Genomic DNA, 18,443 nt, shown 5'->3' with positions numbered 1-18,443 from the left:
TCCCATCTCGTGGAAGACCAAGAAACAAACAACGGTCTCTACATCCTCGACCGAGGCAGAGTATCGCGCCATGGCATATACCGTTCGCGAGCTCAAATTGCTCAAAGGCCTCCTTACCTCTCTCGGTATAGCTCACCACTCACCCATTGCGCTGTCCTGTGATAACCAATCGGCTCTTCATATTGCTCGCAATCCCGTTTTTCACGAACGCACCAAACATATTGAGGTGGATTGCCATTTCATCCGTGATGAAATTTTACACGGTCTCATCAAACCGAACTACGTTCCTAACAAAGTCCAACTGGCCGACATTCTGACAAAGGCTCTTGGCCGCACCATGTTTGATGATCTTCTATCCAAGTTGGGCATCGTAAATTTATACGCACCAACTTGAGGGGGGGTAATAAGAGCCCGCAAATCACGCATCAAGGCTAGCATAATAAGGCTCCAACAGCCATATTTTCCTATTTATGTTCATATTGTCAATAGTGTATCTTTGCCATACTTAGATTATTTTATAGCTGTTAACATGAAGACTATATATACTTGTATTCCCATATTGTAAGGCATCATATATCAGAATAATAATATCTTCCAAGTTTATGGAAAACACATCTCTCAATTTCTAACATCAATAATCACATCGACATTGCCACTTTCTAACCTCTAAGAGCTTTAGAATGAAGAATAAAGTAAAATGAGAGACATCTCTTATAAAATGGGGATAAATATATAAGTAAACATGGTTGGGTGACCGAACTTGAAAATGTCATAAGAATATTCTCACTTAGATAAAAGTGGCGTAACTAATCCATAGCATAAAAGAAAACAAAGAGAAATGTGAATAATTTCCCGAGATGATTTAAAAAGAGCAATAATTCTTATATAAACCGTTTTATATACGTAAGCATTACTGTAAAATTAAGGATTATTTACATAGAAAATTCCATTAAAATAACTTCCACCTATCACCACTTTCGATAATAAAGACATTAAAATCTTTCATTATATGGTTTTTTACGGGAAAGTTACTCTAAAAAGAAAGTGTGAACAGTAAACGTTACAAATAGTCACATACTATCGGGATAAACAGGGCTAATAATTTGTGGTATGTGGATTAGGGAATAGTATGAAAGTTGTGAACTTGTGAATTGTGATGATGCCAAAAGCCAATAATATGAGAAAGAAATGTGTTGGTATTTTCCAACCAACTCCCGCGTTCCTACTTTGCTTCTCCTTTATCAAACATCTTAATTCTCAAAAGTTTTATATAAGAGTAAGTCTGGCTTAAGACGGAGTTCTCTCTTATGGAGTACATTTTAAAACGGTTCACAAACTATCATATGATATTAATAAAGACAAAAATTTACACATCATATAATTTGGTCTATATTTGAGTCCTCTTAAATTTTACAAGAATTCGTATTTAAAATAATTCCTTCTATTTTATTTTTAGAGATCCTTTTCAAAAAATAAAATAATCCCTTCTATTTTATTTATGGAGATCCTTTTCAAAAAAAACAGTATAAAGGAGAAAAGGTTGGGTGTGATGTAGGGTACATCATCATTATTGAACCCGGTGCTTACGTTTGGTCGCTTTGGTGTTCATACTTAGGGAGCTAGGGGTATAAACGAGCCGAGTTGAACTCGTGCTCGGGTGGACTCGGACTCGGACTCGGCTCAAATTTTTTAACTCGAGTTCGGACTCGGCTTGAAGCTCGTCGAGCCTAAAAAATTGAGGCTCGAGCTTGGCTCAAGTTCAAATCGAGCTCATTTTGTCATTATATATTTTCACTTTCTCACCTTTTAAATCCTTTTAAATCTAATTAAATGTAAATATTTTTGAAAAACAATTAAATTAGAAAATACTAAAAAATATTATATCATAATATACTTATATAAATGTCTAAATAACATATAATTTGAGTAATTCCGAAACACAATACTACAACATAAAGATTATACAAAAATAATTTATAAACAAGCCCAAACAAGCTTCCGAGTCGAGCCTTGTTGAGCTCGGGCTCGGCTCATGTTAAGCCAAGCTCGGCTCGAGCTCGAGCTCGTTTTGACCGAGCGTTGACCGAGCCGGCTCATATAATTGACAACCCTATTCATACTTTTTTTTTGGACAATATATTTTGTATAACCATCTTTTATTTAGAGGAGGAAATTTATTATATTATTTAGTTATTTGTTCCACTTTTCTAGATAATATTCTCGTAATTATTTAAATTGTTATTAGATCATTCAATCACATTCTCTCTTGTAACTTCTCGTATAATTCACCGGAACTCTATTCCCCAGCACATATTCTTAGAACATACAAATGGGCCCGGACTTTACACGAACAAAGGAGAGACAACTCACTTGACAACGTAAATAAGGTTTCAATCTAAAACTAATTGACAATGAGAGGAATACTCCAACAATGTGGGACACTCACACATGCCCGTCTTTGGGGGTGTGCGGCTCATGCGGTCGCACAAGGCCCCCAAAATTACAGTTGGTCTTATTTCAGACGGATCATTTTGGTCTGAATTAATAAAAAGGGATTTTGTAACCACTTTATAGCTAAATATGACCACTATTGAAAAAAATAAATTACCATAAGTTGTAACACTGGCTGTACCATTGGAATTACATTTAATTATAAAATGGTCACATATATCCATATAAAACTTCAGATGAAACGTGGCCGTCGAAAATAAGTATTTGTGCCAAAATTAACTAATATTTGGACTCACATAGTGACATGTTAAAGTTTATATTCCAAACACATACCATATAGGGCTAAATTGATTATAATCCATGTTTTTCAATAGAATTTGCCCATGTACAAGTACTCTATCTCTTCCAATGATATGTTTATTTTATGAGGGGAAATAAAAAAAATGTAAACATATTGTTAGAACGGAGGGAGTAACATTTACTACTTACTAGTGCTTTTGTTAAGATCATTTCTTTACATTTGTTATGATACATTTTCAAAAATCATACTCCGTATATAATAAGGATTGTTTATGTCAGCGTAGCTTATCACTAAATTAAGCGCTAACAAGGAAGAAAATTACATGCTTCCCGTCCATCTAGATACTTTAAGCTACCAAGAAGTAAGTTGTAAATTAAGATTGAAACTTGTCCTTAGCCATACAAAGTACATTTGTCTATTATTTTGTCGGTCTGTTGACTAGTACATCCTCCACATTTATCGTTTTATTGATTTGTAAGCATAAGATAAGATTAACATTAACATAAGGTTGAAATAATCAAAATAAGGAATCTGTGATAAAAATTGATGCCACTTCATTGATTTAAGTATTTTTTTTTTTTTATTGATTTAAGTATTATGGCAAGAGTTGTACAGTACAATTTTGTCCTTACTGGAAACAAAGCGGAAACTACATGAGATGGGAAAATTAAAAACGGAAAAAAAAAATTGGCAGGAAGCATTCTCTATAATTATTAGAGCCAGGTTTCGATCCTGGGACCTGTGGGTTATGGGCCCACCACACTTCCGCTGCGCCACTCTGATTTTGTTGATTATTGAGCGATATAAAATCTAGATATAACCAAGTCGTTATCAAAGTAAACGGCTGAAAGCAATGCGAAGTTTGAAGATAAAAATGCCATTGTATAATTGTGCGGAATATCATACTCCCTTCTCGATGAATAATTTATGTTTTTTTTTTTTTTTTTCGACAACAATAAACTGATATAAATAAAAGAAAGAAAGTTTACATAGTATCTCGTTACATATTACCCATATTCAAATGGGCGACCACGGAAAATTGCTAATCTATCCGACATCCAATTAATTAGACTAAACTTCGAGGTAGACCAAAGAGAATCAGCAAGACGGCATTTCTTGAATGGTGGGTAGTAATCATCGAACTGAATCGGATAATCCTCGCACCTTTTAGTCTTCCTTACTACAATAGTAGTCTCGGTGTACCTGCAAAGAGAAGATAAACGGGTGACAGAAACCGAAACTCTTTTTTTCAAATTAACAGTAGGCCGATCCACCTGACCACGAGCAATAGAACGAGTATCTGTATGGCAGACTTGCTTACTCGATGACGTCCTAACTGCTTTAAAGTTAAACTGGACTACAGAGACCTTACTCGCAGAAGAAGTGTTTGAAGAAAGGCGTTTCTTCTTGTCTGTTTGGACAAAGCCTTCCTCTTGAGCCAACTCTTCCTCCGGTGGAGGACCAAAGATGGGAACCGTTATGTCTTCCTTTGACATGCTGATATCTGACAAAGGAACGGAAATGGGAACTGTTGATTCCCATGACATATCATCATGGAGAGTTCCCGACTGGGTAGAAGTTTTAGGAGTGAGGGGGCGAACCCTCAAGACTGCCCCAGACCTGGGGTGAAAAAACTCAATTTTTTTCCCGAGCATCAAGTTATTATAGTCACCAGCAGAAAGATGCAACCGCTTCTGGGAATGTTTTTTGTTGGTGAAGACAAATTGGGCTTGTTATGAGGGAGAAGCACATGAGCGAGCAGTATCATTAATATCCTTACTACCTGCAGCTTCCACTGCCGAGGATGGGTAGTTATCACTCTGGTAGTCCATCACATCAGAGCTAGTGGCAATTCCGACTACAACACCACCTGGATCTGCACTGAAGGACTACTAGCACTGCAGAAAAATTCTCCTGCCGGAGAAGGACAAACACACGAGTCCGGACTAGAAACATGATTCTTATCTTTCTTGTTTATGGCCAAAGGGTCGAATTGTAAAGCGACCCGCTTTCCATTAAGATTGAGGGCTAGACGGTCAACTAAAGAATGAAGCTCACGGGTAACATCCTTATTGCTCGGGTCAATTTTCAACGCAAACTCGAAGTCATCAAGAGCTTTAGTTAGGGAATTCAAATTCCTGAATGCTAAGCCACGACGATATAGGGCTTTGATGTTACGTGGTTCAAAGGTTAAGACAAAATTGCAGTATAACACCGCCTTAGTATAATTTGAAAGCTTTAATTCACAAAATGCTAAATTTAGGATAAGAGAAAAGGCAAGGGAGGAAGCCATGTGCTGTTCGGACGAGGGTGGGAGGCCGAGAAAACAAAGAAATTTCAGAGCTGACGTGTAGTGAAGGCTAGCTAAACATATATTACCTTCCTTGAAGAGGAGGTTACCTCGATCCTTCGACAAATTAACAGCAGAGATAGATGGCTCCCCCAACTCTAGGATCAACTTAGCACAAACGTCGTCATCAGTACCATTATCATTCAAAATAACTAAATCGCAAAGATTGAAAAGGAGAGATTGATAATCCATTTCGAGAAGAGACTACTACAACCAATTCATCCCACACCAACACAAGCAAACCACCGACTAAAGGAGTCAATCATGGGAGGAAGAGACCACGAAAAATAGCACCAGCAGACAACCTAAACCTCCGACCAATCACCAAAGCCAGCATAAAATCATAGGGAACCGCACAGCGACAAATTTAAATGAACAAAAACAGACCAATTTAGAAAACCTTGCGAAAAGGAAATTCCAGCAGCATACTAGAAGATATGAATTTTTAAATCCAAAGTCTCAATTATTAAAAGAAGCAATCCACAATTTAGAAAACCAATTGTAGCAACACTTAACTAAAGATGCATGATCTAGAAATCTCAACCATCTATTAAAAGATATTAAAGAAAGGACGGAAATAAGATTAGTAATGAAAAAACCTCAGATCAGCAGAGATAAGACCATAAGACTCAGATTAGCACACTGTGACGGAACAAAGGTCGGATGGATGATTAAAAGCCCATGATCAAGCATAAGGAACCGCCGGAGATCGGCCTCAGAGCGGCCATATCTCCGGCGGAGTCGGAAGGGAGCAGGTGTGGATGGAGGGGATTGAGGCGGTAGTAGGCAAGGAAACTTAGGGGTTACGAAAGGAAGAAAAGAGTCGGTCTCTCTCTCTCTCTCTAACTTTCTCTCTCTAATGTAGGTAGTAGTTCATAATAAAATATCGGGTTTGCTAAAGATCGCCCCTAAAATTTACTTTTTGCCCTTGAATAATAAATAAGCACAAAGTTGTTTTGTATATTATTTTTTCTCGAGTTTCGTATTTTATTAAAAACCGCTTCAAAAATAAAAAAAAATTCAAAAGAAAAAAAAAATCCCTCACTCCTCACTCCTCACTCCTCACTCCTCACTCCTCACAACAACACAACAACCCAGCAACACAACATCATCACCCCCCCCCCCCCTTTTTTTTTTCAAATTCAAATTTTAAAAACCGTTTCAATAACAACGAAGAACAAATCGCTTCAAATTTCAAACGGATTTCTCCTTCATTCCTCCCAAACTAGAAGAAGGTATGTTTTTTAATTTGGTTTTGTAACCCAACTAAATTTGTTTGGTTAGTATAGATTTTTGTATAGGTTGATTTAGGTATAGATTTGTGATGAATAGAGCCAAAATTAGGTTGTTTGTTATAGATTTGTTGTGTTTGATTGAATGCGGAAAAAAAAACGACGAACAGCGAAAAATCTGGGAATTGAGGTGGTCCATTCGTGTGAAATACACGAAACCACCTGGGTAATTTCGTGTGAAATACACGAAACTGCCTGGGCTATTTCGTGTAAATCACACGAAATTGACCTGGGCAATTTCGTGTGATTTACACGAATGGACCTGGGGTGTTTCGTGTATTTCACACGAATGGACCAGGCCAGTTTCGTGTATTTCACACGAATGGACCCTTTTTTTTTTAAATCCGTTTAATTTTTTTTTCCTATTTTTACTTCGTAAATTTTGTTTTTGAAATATTTTTTTTAATGCGTTTAATTTTTTTTTCTATTTTTACTTCGAATATTACGTTTTTAATTTTTATATTTACGTTTGAATTAGTTTGTTTGTAATATTACATTTGAATTAGTTTTATATTTTTTTTATAATATTACGTTTAAATTAACATTATATTTGTAATTTTACGTAACTAAATTGTTCGTTAATGCAGATGGCCGATGGTGATGAACGTCGAAACAAACTTTATGCTTCAGCTCACCTGAAAATTACTTTTAAGATGGGTAGTACTAGTTTTGGTTCGAAAGAAATTTATATGCCTTCTGAGACAGATTTTTATGAAGGTGGCGAGTACGAGCAATATCAGAGAGAGCTTGAGGATGAGATAAGAAATTATGAGAGGTCGGAAAATAAGGAAGAGGAAGATGAGGAGGCAGGAAATTAGGTGATGGAAAATGAGGTGCCGGGAAATCAGGAGGCGGGAAATGTGGAGGCGGAAAATGTGGAGGCTACTTCTGCTTTACGTGTTAGGCGGGGGATCCATGGTAGATTTCAGGTCTATGGTGAGGGGTCTAGCACTTCGATTCCTGAGCCGCGAAGGAAAGTAAGGGCTAGAATGAAAGATACTAGTTGAATATTGAGAGGGCCAGCACCGGGAGGACCATTAGTACCGGATTTGATTCCGAGTTTTGGTGGACACATATCTTACCTTTTGTGGAGTCAGCCTCAGTTGCAGCGTTTGTTGACTAAATATACTAGAGAGCGATCTTTGGCCGAGATTCGTTCATGGAAATTGTCGGGGCCAGCTTGGAAGTTAGTTGAGGATTCGGGGATTAGTCATTTGCCCAACATCATGCATAAACATTTGAACATGCCATTGTTGTGTGCTTTTATTGAGAGGTGGCAACCAGACACCAACACTTTCAACATGCCATGGGGTGAGATGACGATATTATTACATGATGTGTAGGAGATTCTTGGGATCGAGATTGATGGATTTCCTTGTAGCATACCTAATGCTGATATGGCACATCCGATACTTGGCGTGTCGGAGTTGTTGGGTATGATTGAGGCGGAGTTGGGAAGTCAGTGGGGACCTGATAAGGATGCAAAGATTTACAAGGGAAATTTGATTTTACAAAAAGTTTTGAAAGATTTGGTTGAAGGAGACAAGCGGGGAATGGTATCAGAGGCTCAGGATACAACCATGGCGTGTATCTATTATTTCAGGTTCCTCAACAACCTCGTCCTCAGGATACAACTTAGTGAACAATGACTCAATTACATCTCTTTGGACCGAATGGTGGGAAGCCCGGACTTTATCGAAAAGGTCCTCCATCACATCATTATGGCGAGAACGCTGATAGCTGGAATCCGTGTAGGCTAACCGTGACCAAAACACATGTAAATCATCAGGGTGAATTCTTTTACCTTCGTGGAAAACTGTATGTAACCGACAAGCACACAATAGCTTATGGGTCGTCCATAATGTGCAACCACAATTCTCCTCCAAATAATAACCCAAATCAGTCCCACGATTATATTCCAGTAACATTGCTTCAATGGCGGTCGCCGAAACTTTTCTTTTCCCATAATACATATTAGTAACAACTGTCTTGCTTATAGAATCTTCCAGCGTTTTACGAATTTCAATATGTTGCCCGTGAATCATAACATCAGCCCGTTTCCATATACTGTCAAGAGTAAGTTCAGCTGATCCTAACCACATCTTCAATTGAGCATGAGCGGACTCAACTCTAGACGTAGTTGTGTTACCAAAATGAAGCACCAAATTAGTAAAGCATTTGCCAAACATATGGATTTTATGCCACCAAGTCAACTCAAGATAACTGATAAGTGCAAGATGACAACAATATTTTTTCCGCAACTCATTCCACTCCATGGTACATTCATCAAATGTTTTAGCTTCAACAACTTTCTTCCAAGCGCCGTGTGCTAATGCTTTCCCAAAATTACCATTCCTCTCCATGTTCTTTGCTCTAGCCTCAATTGCGGTGTATACGTGAAATAAGCACAAAAATGATGGGAAGTACAAAATACAGCAGGAAGTGCAGCAATTAGACCACGCTCGTGATCCCTAACTATGACTGTTGGCCTCACACCTGGTTCCAACAATGACTCTAACCTTCTCAAAACCCACTTATACCCTTCTTTACCCTCATTCGCAATTAACGCGTAACCTATCAAAAAACTTTTTCCAACGGGTGTGACGCCTACACATTGAACCAATATAAGACTGTATTTATTTGTCTTGTAGGTGGAGTCGATTAGAATAACATTTGGCCACACTTTAAACATTTGCACCGCCTCTGGATGAGTAAACCAAGCATGTGTAAGTTTTTTTGTTTTAGGATGTTTGATGCACTCACTAAGGTAGTTAACTTGGTTCGCTAAATGCAACATATATTGCACACTATTTCTCCCATCTCTATCCTTCGCACTCAATCGGGCATTCTCATTATAAATTTGTTTCAGAATCGGAGGCGGTTGATCAGGATACCGAAGCGTAAAAGCGTGTCTAACCATCCCCGGTTTCACACGAGACTGTCGATATTGCTTAATCAATTCTTTCTGTTCTTCAGTAAATTTCGCTCTACGCCTATGACCTTCTAGAAACTTTCCAAACTTGTGATTGTGAACCCCGCACTTCGGAACAACAACCCACACACCTTCACCTTTTTTTATCATTTTTTTTTTGACAATTGGCAAGTTTGAGGTTACATAATAATAGCTCTTTGAGCTAGTTTATGAGCCATACTATTAAATTTCCTAGGAATAAAACAGAAGGAAATGCAATGAAATAGACAACATAAATTCAGGATATCAGCGATAACAACTCTCGTGTTTAGACAGCGTTTGGAGCTGTCCATGATTTGCATAAACACCTGCAAACAGTCGAAGAAGATGGTAACATGGAGGATTTTTTCCTTCAACGCCCACTTTAGAGCTTCGAAGATAGCAGAAGCTTCCGCTTGATCGGGTGAGATACAGAAAATCCCATTCTTCGAACATGAATACGAACTGGAATCCGCAAATTTTATGAACCACCCCAATCCAGTATTATTATCCTCCCTCCAAGCAGCATCCACAAAAATATTAGTCTGAACACAATTATAATCAATACCAATGAGCTTACACCTATTACCAAGCCGAAGGTTCAACCAAGAAGAATCTAAATCATCTTGTGAAGGTAAAGATATCAAGGACTTGGAAAGGTTGCAGTTGGCTAAAATCACTCAAATCATTCTTAATGCAAATAGACACATAAATTTTTTGGTCTTAGATTTTCTTTGCGGTTTCAAGGGATCCTTAGCCTTGCTATTATAAGCTCCGTATCGCTCACATTTCACTATTTTATACGGAGGACTCTTTTCCATGTGATACTTAGCCTTTACCAAATGAAAACCTAACCCATATGCAACTTCATCACAACGATCAAATGCTTCTTCAAATGTGTTAAACGGATGCTCAAATACAAACATATCACCGTAATCAACATTCTCTTCACCGGGATCTTCATAATTTTCCTAATTAAATCCACTAACCGTATTTTTATTTAAAAAAAAAAAACACAAAAACGTATAAAAAAAAATGGTCCATTCGTGTGAAATACACGAAACAGCCTGGGACCATTCGTGTGAACTGCATGAAATAACCTGGGCCATTTCGTGTAAATCACACAAGACAGCCTGGGCCATTTCGTGTAGTTTACACGAATGAGCCTGGGCCATTTCGTGTAATTTACACGAATTAGCCTGGGTAATTTCGTGTATTTTACACGATTGTTCCTGGGTACTTTCGTGAATCTCACCCGAAAACATAATTTCTGGAAAATCGAAAACGCGTATCCAAAAAAAAAAAATTACCAAGTACGAAAATGCGTATAATACCTCATTGTCTTGCGTGTTTTCATTGTCTTGCGTATTTTCAGCTTCCTCGTAATTTCCCGTGTTTCTACCGTCTCCATAACCACTACCTTCACCGTTACCGTAACTATAATGTTGATCGTTATACCGATAATGTTGTTCGGCATTCCAATCGTTTTGAAATCGATTTCCACCATTATTGTACGAATTATCATTATTGTACGAATTAAAGAGATAATTAAAAAAAGGATTTCCGTCACTCATTTAAAATTTTCCGAAAAAAAACAAATTTTAGAGAGTTAAAGTAGAGAGAAGGGCAAACTTGGAAAAAGAAATGAACTTTAGGGGCGAGATGAGTATTTTAGGGGCGATCTTTAGTAATTTTGTAAAATATGTAATAAACGTAAATTGAGAATATAATCTTAACCACAGCAATAAAAACCGTTTACAATAACATCAATTTATTATAAGCAATTAAAGGAACCTTGAAAGACTAGTAAACCGAGAGTTATTCATGGAATTGCTCCCTTCATCTCGGTTACACAGCCTGAGGATCAGTGGCATCTTAGAATGCTTGGTGTGTTTCCAAGTGGGTTCTATATAAGTACCCTTTAATAATCTTCTTGGATGCTTATATATGTCCTTTAGCCTTTAGGCTTTACCCCAAATTATTTGATTTTGATTTTAGTAATAATAACTAGTTGACTCTAACCATCATTAACTTCCGAAAACAAAAATACTCTAACCATTATCTTCTTGGATGCTTTACCCCAAAGTGGGTTCTATATAAGTACCGGCCCCTCTTAATAATCTTCTTGGATGCTTATATGTCCTTTAGGCTTTACTCCAAACTAGTTTTACCCCGTGCAAATAAAATGCACGGGTTAAATTTTTTAAATTACAATTGAAAAATAAAAAAGAAGGTGAATATGTTAATTAAAATATAATTCTAGTATTACAGCTATATCGAAAGTAGAGAAAAATTATACGCTTAACTTAGACTTAAATAAAAACAACGCATTAGCTCGACATTATAAGAATATACAAATTTTTATTTAAGACGATACTATCTATCTCAAGTTTAAGACGGGTCAAGTCTTTAGATGTGAATTTCCCATGTTTAGTCCAATTTTCCTTTTTTTTTTTTTTTTTTTTAAGTAAATGATTATTATTATTATAAATGTTTCGTTGATACATACATGTTTTTGTTTGAAATTCTATCATCATTATCCCATGCAATTGAAATTGTCCAATTTATTATTTTTGATAAATTAGTGTAGATTTGAAATTTTTTCCTCTTGATTTGTTTTTAAATTTGTTATTTTATTTTTACCGAATGAGTAAAAAATGACCGAAACAGAAGAAGTAGAATTTAAAGTCAATGAAAAATTTAAGTAGAATTTTAAAGTCAATGAAAATTCAAGATAGTGGAAAAAAATCAGAAATGGCCAACACCAAATAAAACTCACAAATAGGATTATACATCCAGTTGTACCATAAACATGGTACAATCAAGTATAAGAATTCGAGCTTTCGTGTATTTTTTCTGAGCTAATTTAAATTTCATGTTTTTTAATGTGTAAATGAATGTACTCAATATTTTCTAATAAAACTCATATTTTTTAATATAAAGCTCGGATACTTTGACACAAAGCTCAAATTCTACACCGTACAACATATACATCTGGTTGTATAATCCATGAATTGAATAAAACTGAAACCGGGCAATACTACAACTCATTACTCACCCAAAGGGCTAAATACCCATTATATTCCGTATTACCTTATAACAATTTCACTATATATACTAACCAGTTTTAAACTCGTGTAAAATTGCACGAGTATGTATTTGGGCCGATATTAATGTTTTTGGATGTATTTTTTTTTTTTTTTTTTTTTTGCATTTCTATTGTACTTATCTAGTTGGTCTAAATCAGCGATTTACATAATTAATGTTTAAACTTGTTACAACTACGTGTTCACATGCAATGGTTGAAGAGGAAATAACAAAGGATATATTTTTTTTTAAAAATATATCGTATTATCTAATTTTTAAAAATTATGCATGTAATTTATTCGCATTATATGTAATTCAATCCCGTAATTAAATGTAATTCTTTCTCGTAATTATGTAATTTTATTATTATTTACTTTTTTTTTGAAATTATGTAATTCATTTATTTGTAATTAGTTTCATTATTCCGATTTGTAATTCATTCCGCTTATATGCTATTAATTTCATTTACTCGGAATGTAAAATTATTTCATAGTATTTGTTCTAAGACGAAATTATAGCCAGAATTCTGAAAAAATAAATATATTACACACTAACAGGTCCCACCATAACATGTATTTCCAAAAAAAAAAAAGGTGATTTAATAATCTTCTTGGATGCTTATATGTTCTTTAGGCTTTAGGCCAAATTATTTGATTTTGATTTTAGTAATAACTAATGTTGACTCTAACCCTCATTAACTTCCGAAAACAAAATATGGAGTATACATAAGATATAAAATTTGTCATGTTATTTCATCGAAATTAGTTAGAGTGATAACTGTATCCGTCAAAACTTAAATTAACCCTGATAACCCATCAATGTTGCATGGGCAAAGAAATTGGGGACTTCGGAGTAAATAATTCAATTTTCTTAAAGAGTGTTATATCGTGCTCACAATCCTTTAGGCTCTCTCTATGACGACATAACAATCTTTTGACAATCATCATCAAAGATTGTCAAAAGTCGGGATTTGACAATTTTTGATGATGATTTTCCATACCTCAACTTGTTTTTACAAAGCTAATTTATAACAATATGGACAAGGAATATTTAAATATTCTAATACAAATAAAAGAAGTAAATATCTCAACTTGTTTTTACAAAGAATACTCAAATTCTTTATAATATAAAATAAAGACAACTCATCCTCTTTACCATAGCATAGGATGATGAGAGTGAATTTCAATTTTCAACTAAATTCGTGATTAATTTGAATGATTTCACATTTTTATACAAACTCATAGCTTTCTTCATTCTTTTTGGGTTTTTTAGATACGCAACTCTTTTAGAAATGTCTTGGATGATCAGCGCCACCTTAAAACAAGGATATATTTTTGGATAAAAATATTGGTGCTCCTCGAGGGTCATATCCGGCTGAAGCCATCATCATCATCCCTATGTGATCCGCATCATATTCGTTCCTGAATTCACAAAATAATTTTATTAAATTAAAAATGATATTAGCATGTTTTAAATAAGAGAGATAAACTCAAATCAATTTAATATAGAGCGAAGTACTTAAGTCAGTTTTTTTGAGAGAAAACAGGGAGGGTATTATTATTTTAAGTCAAGATCCGCTAACGCCAAGATCGCTAGCGGAAAATCTGAGGAGCATACAATTTCTTCTCCTAGCGATTTACATAATCTTGCCACACTATGAGCTACGGTATTGCCCTCCCGTTTCACATGCATACAATCAACGACAGTAAATAATTGAAATAAATCCAAAATATCATCTACCAGCAATCCACTGGGATCTAAACTGGTTTTTCGATTGACGATTGCTTTAACCACGTTCACCGAATCACTTTCAAGGATTAAGCGTTCAACACCCATGCTTCTGGCCATTAGTATCCCATATCTCGCTGCCATGCTCTCAGCTATGCTCGGTTCCCACTCCGCTACAACCCTGCAACTAGCCATAATCACCACCTTGCCTTCACTGTTTCGCCCCACCATTCCTAGCCCAACACTTCTCCCTCCAAAAATGGCAACATCTACATTCAGTTTAATAATATGGGACGGTGGAGGCGTCCAATAGGCTCTCAGCGGTTCAATTGGTCCTCGTTCACCAATAAAAACCATTTAAGCATAAGTACGGTAATCATCAACGAGCCTTAAAAAACCCACAACCACCTGTAAGGGCAGAGCTGGACTTTCCTCAAAATAATGAGAGTTACGTACTATCCATGTTGCCCATGCTCGAACCAAAAAATCGCACTTTTCCTGCGCATCGAAAAGCTGTAGAATGGTATCTAAATTCCTTTGGCCATCGTTTCCAATAGCATTATTAATTATATCCATATATTTAAATCCATTCCACACTTCTTGAATTGTATTACACTCCAGTAAAGCATGGACAACATCTTCTATAGCAGCCCCACATACAGCACACGATGCATCATCGATGATATGACGCCTCCACAAGTATGCTCGAACCGCGAGAGTATTATTACACGCCCTCCATGCGAAGTGGCAGAGCTTTGGTGGTGCATTCAGGGTCCATATTTGCCTCCATAGATCCCCTTGCTGGCCAATACGACCCCTCATACCCAACCAATATGCAGATTTGACCGTGAAAAACTCCATCCTTACTAGGCCACCGGTATAGTAAATCGTCTGGCATTCTACAACTAAGCGGCAATTGCAGGACCCGTCTTATATCGCTATCCTCCATCACACTTAGTAGTACGTCTTCTCGGCAACAACAGTTAATCAGGTCAATACCATCTATAACCCGAAGTGAGAGATCATCACCTCCTTTTGGCGTAGGGATACAAAGTGATGATTCACCTGGCAGCCAAGAGTCTTCGAACACCTTAATATCACGACCACTCCTCACACGCCATTTTAAGCCCTCCCACAAAAGACTCTTCGATCCCCTCATACTCCGCCAAGCATAGCTCGGTCAGTACCCAAGCCTCGAGTCCAGGATGTTATCATGTTTATAATACCTTGCTCGAAACACACGAGCTACAAGGGACTCCGGCTTACTCCACAATCTCCACACTTGTTTGGCAAGCAGCGCTTGATTGAACGTTCGAATATCGCGGAAACCCAACCCTCATGTGGCTTTTGGTTGACATAATTTGTCCCAAGACATCCAATGAATTTTCTTTTTTGCATCTGATGACCCCCACCAAAACCGAGCAATGACCGCTTGTATCTCCTCAATAATTCCTTCCGGTAATTGGAATAAGCTGATAAGGTAAGTCGGGATGGCTTGTGCAACTGATTTGATGAGCACTTCTTTACCGGGCATGGACAATAATTTTTCTTTCCATCCTTGTGTTTTTTTCCATATCCTATGTTTTAAGCAAGCAAAGATAGCCTTTTTCGATCGACCAATGACAGTAGGAATTCCACGATATTTCTCATGTTTATCCACCTCTCTAACACCCAAAATTCTCTTAATCTGCTCTCTGATTCTTGCCTCTACTTTTTTTTGCTAAAAACGATTTCAGATTTATTATAATTAATTTGCTGTCCCGATGCTCGTTCATAATGGCTGATTATTTCAGCTACTTCCGAGCATTCCTTTACATTGGCTCTAGCAAAGAGTATACTGTCATCAGCAAAAAATAGGTGTGAGATTCTAGGTGCATTTCTGGCCACTCGAGCACCATGTATCCGACCATCCTCAGCCGCCCTTCTAAGCATAATAGAAAAAGCATCAGCACACAAGAGAAATAAGTATGGCGAAATCGAGTCACCGTGTCGCTAACCCCTCCCAGGATTAATTGTTTCTGTTTTCTTTCCATTTACAAGAAAAGAATGAGACACAGAAGTTACACACCTCATAATACGTTCAATCCATTGCAAGGAGAAGCCCATCTTCATCATAACTCTCTCCAAAAAAGGCCACTCGACTCAATCGTACGCCTTAATCATATCAAGCTTTAAGGCAAAAGTACCTGTACGCCCCTCCCCTTTACGTTTTATCTCGTGAAAAGTTTCAAAAGCTATAAGAGCGTTATCAGTTATCAATCACCCCGGGGGTGAAAGCACTCTGATTCTCCGTAATGATATCATCTAAAAAACACTTGAGCCTGTTAGCCAATACCTTTGAAATAATTTTATATATAACATTACAAAGGCTAATAGGGCGATATTCGGTAATTTTCCTTGGCTCCTTGCATTTTGGAATTAAAACCCCCGATGTAACATTGAGCTCCCTTGCATTCAGTTGTCCATTCTACCATTCTCGAACAAAATTAACCACAACACCCCCGACTATATCCCAATGTCTTTGGTAAAACACCGCATGAAGACCATTAGGTCCTGGCGCTTTGTTAGGGTGCATATAGAATAGCGTCGTCTTAACTTCCTCCTCACCAATGGGTGGGTCTAAAGCCTAGTTTATCTCCCTGCTTATTACCCTGTCCACGCAATTCAGTACAACCTCCATCCCTGTCGGGTTACTTGTCGCAAAAAGTTCCTGGTAATATGATATCACAACCCGTGCAACGTCTTCTTCATTTGAATACCATACTCCATTATCATCCTCCAGTCCTTTTATGTAATTTCTTTTCCTCCTTTGTTTAGCCTTATGGTGAAAATACGATGTGTTTTTATCTCCTTCCCGAAGTTCGAATTTTCTCGACCTCGTATACCAGTATGTTTCTATGTTTTTGTAGGAGGTCAAGCTCTTGGGAGATTGATTTACAATGACTTAACATATCCGCAGAAGGAGCTTTTCACTTCCATACAGATAACTCAATTTCCTTGTCCTTGAGTCGGTTTTTTAAGTCACCAAACTTAATTAGTCTTAGCCCACTTTGCAAGCTTACGGGTACAAGCTTTAATCTTCTTGTCAATTGAAATATTATTCGTACTTCCCCAAGCATCTTCAACCACCGTTCTGCATTCCGGGTCCGAAAGCAAAAAAGGCTCGAATTTGAAGGGTTTTTCCCTATAGCTAGCTTGTTGAGGTGGAGCCTCACGAATTAAAATTGCAGCATGGTCTGAGTAACAAATAGGAAAATTAATTACCTTTGCAAAAGGGTATAGCTCATCCCATTCCGAACTAGCTACCGCCCTATCAAGGCGTTCTCGGATGATCCTGCCTTCTTCATTACCCCTTTTCCACGTGAACTTGTTACCAATATAGCCCAGGGCATGTAGAGCACAGTCATCGAGCGTATTTCTAAATGCTTCCATTTGTCTCTCTTGTCTACGTCCTCCACCCTCCTTCTCAGTTTCATATAAAATTTCATTAAAATCACCAAACAAAAGCATCCGTGTATCATTTTCTTGTCTTAGGCTCCTCATCATATCCCAAGTCTTATATTTATTGGCCGTTTCTGGCCAGCCATACACACCTACAACTTTCCACTTCTTACCATTATTATTTTCCTCAATTTTAACAGCCACATGATGTAAGTCATAAGACACACAAGTTGAGCATCGACATCTCGCTACCAAAAACCCATTCCCCCCGAGGTACCACGACTACCAAAACAAAGGCCAGTAACAAAACCACATCTACTACGAATTTTCTCTAGGTCCCTCTTACTAATCATCGTCTCCATGAGAAAGACGATGTTTGGGCACTCCCTCCAACACCAATCTAGGAGGGCCCCAACCGTCGAGGGATTGCCCAACCCTCGACAGTTCCAACTTAAGATTTTCATTATTGTTCGCGGCTCCAATCTCTGCCGGAGTCTGCTACTTGAGAAGTTTGTTCTGCATTCATTGTTCCATTACACTGTCTCTTCATCACAGAACCAGTGCCCCCATTCTCATCGTCTTGTCCCTTTCTCTTCACACCTTGTTGCCCCAGAGAGGGTTGGCAGCTATTAAAATCCTTGCTCACCCCCTTATTGTATTTTTTTGCCCTTATGAAGCGCCTCTGACTCATGTTACTATTCGGCTCCACATCATTAACATGATGTTGAGAATTGGAGCTGCTCCTACTTGATTCATTTGAAGCCCTCAAGGTCACCTCCATATCCTTATTAAATTTCTGCTTAGTCCTCATCTTACTGTTTGTATCCCTGTCATCGTCTTTAA

The 18,443-nt window shown here is 37.3% G+C and overlaps 2 protein-coding genes across 2 annotated transcripts; both read right to left on the bottom strand.

Annotated features, from left to right (window-relative positions):
* Positions 1 to 8,723: 8,723 nt before the first annotated feature.
* On the bottom strand, positions 8,724 to 9,476 carry LOC141594894 (protein FAR1-RELATED SEQUENCE 5-like). Its single transcript, XM_074414878.1, has one exon. It carries the CDS (start codon positions 9,474 to 9,476, stop codon positions 8,724 to 8,726), a length of 753 nt encoding a protein of 250 aa, XP_074270979.1.
* A 5,040-nt stretch (positions 9,477 to 14,516) lies between these two features.
* On the bottom strand, positions 14,517 to 15,020 carry LOC141594893 (uncharacterized). Its single transcript, XM_074414877.1, has one exon. It carries the CDS (start codon positions 15,018 to 15,020, stop codon positions 14,517 to 14,519), a length of 504 nt encoding a protein of 167 aa, XP_074270978.1.
* Between the last annotated feature and the right edge of the window lie 3,423 nt (positions 15,021 to 18,443).

The sequence above is a fragment of the Silene latifolia genome, chromosome 8 (assembly GCF_048544455.1).
Source record: "Silene latifolia isolate original U9 population chromosome 8, ASM4854445v1, whole genome shotgun sequence".
NCBI classification, from domain to species: Eukaryota; Viridiplantae; Streptophyta; class Magnoliopsida; order Caryophyllales; family Caryophyllaceae; genus Silene; species Silene latifolia.
Note: the sequence above shows the minus strand (reverse complement) of the source record. Positions and strands in the feature narration are given on the sequence as shown.

Bases quoted from the DNA above. Each gene is read 5' to 3' on its own strand.
- LOC141594894 (XM_074414878.1), bottom strand. From the start codon at position 9,476: ATGATAAAAAAAGGTGAAGGTGTGTGGGTTGTTGTTCCGAAGTGCGGG.
- LOC141594893 (XM_074414877.1), bottom strand. From the start codon at position 15,020: ATGGAGTTTTTCACGGTCAAATCTGCATATTGGTTGGGTATGAGGGGT.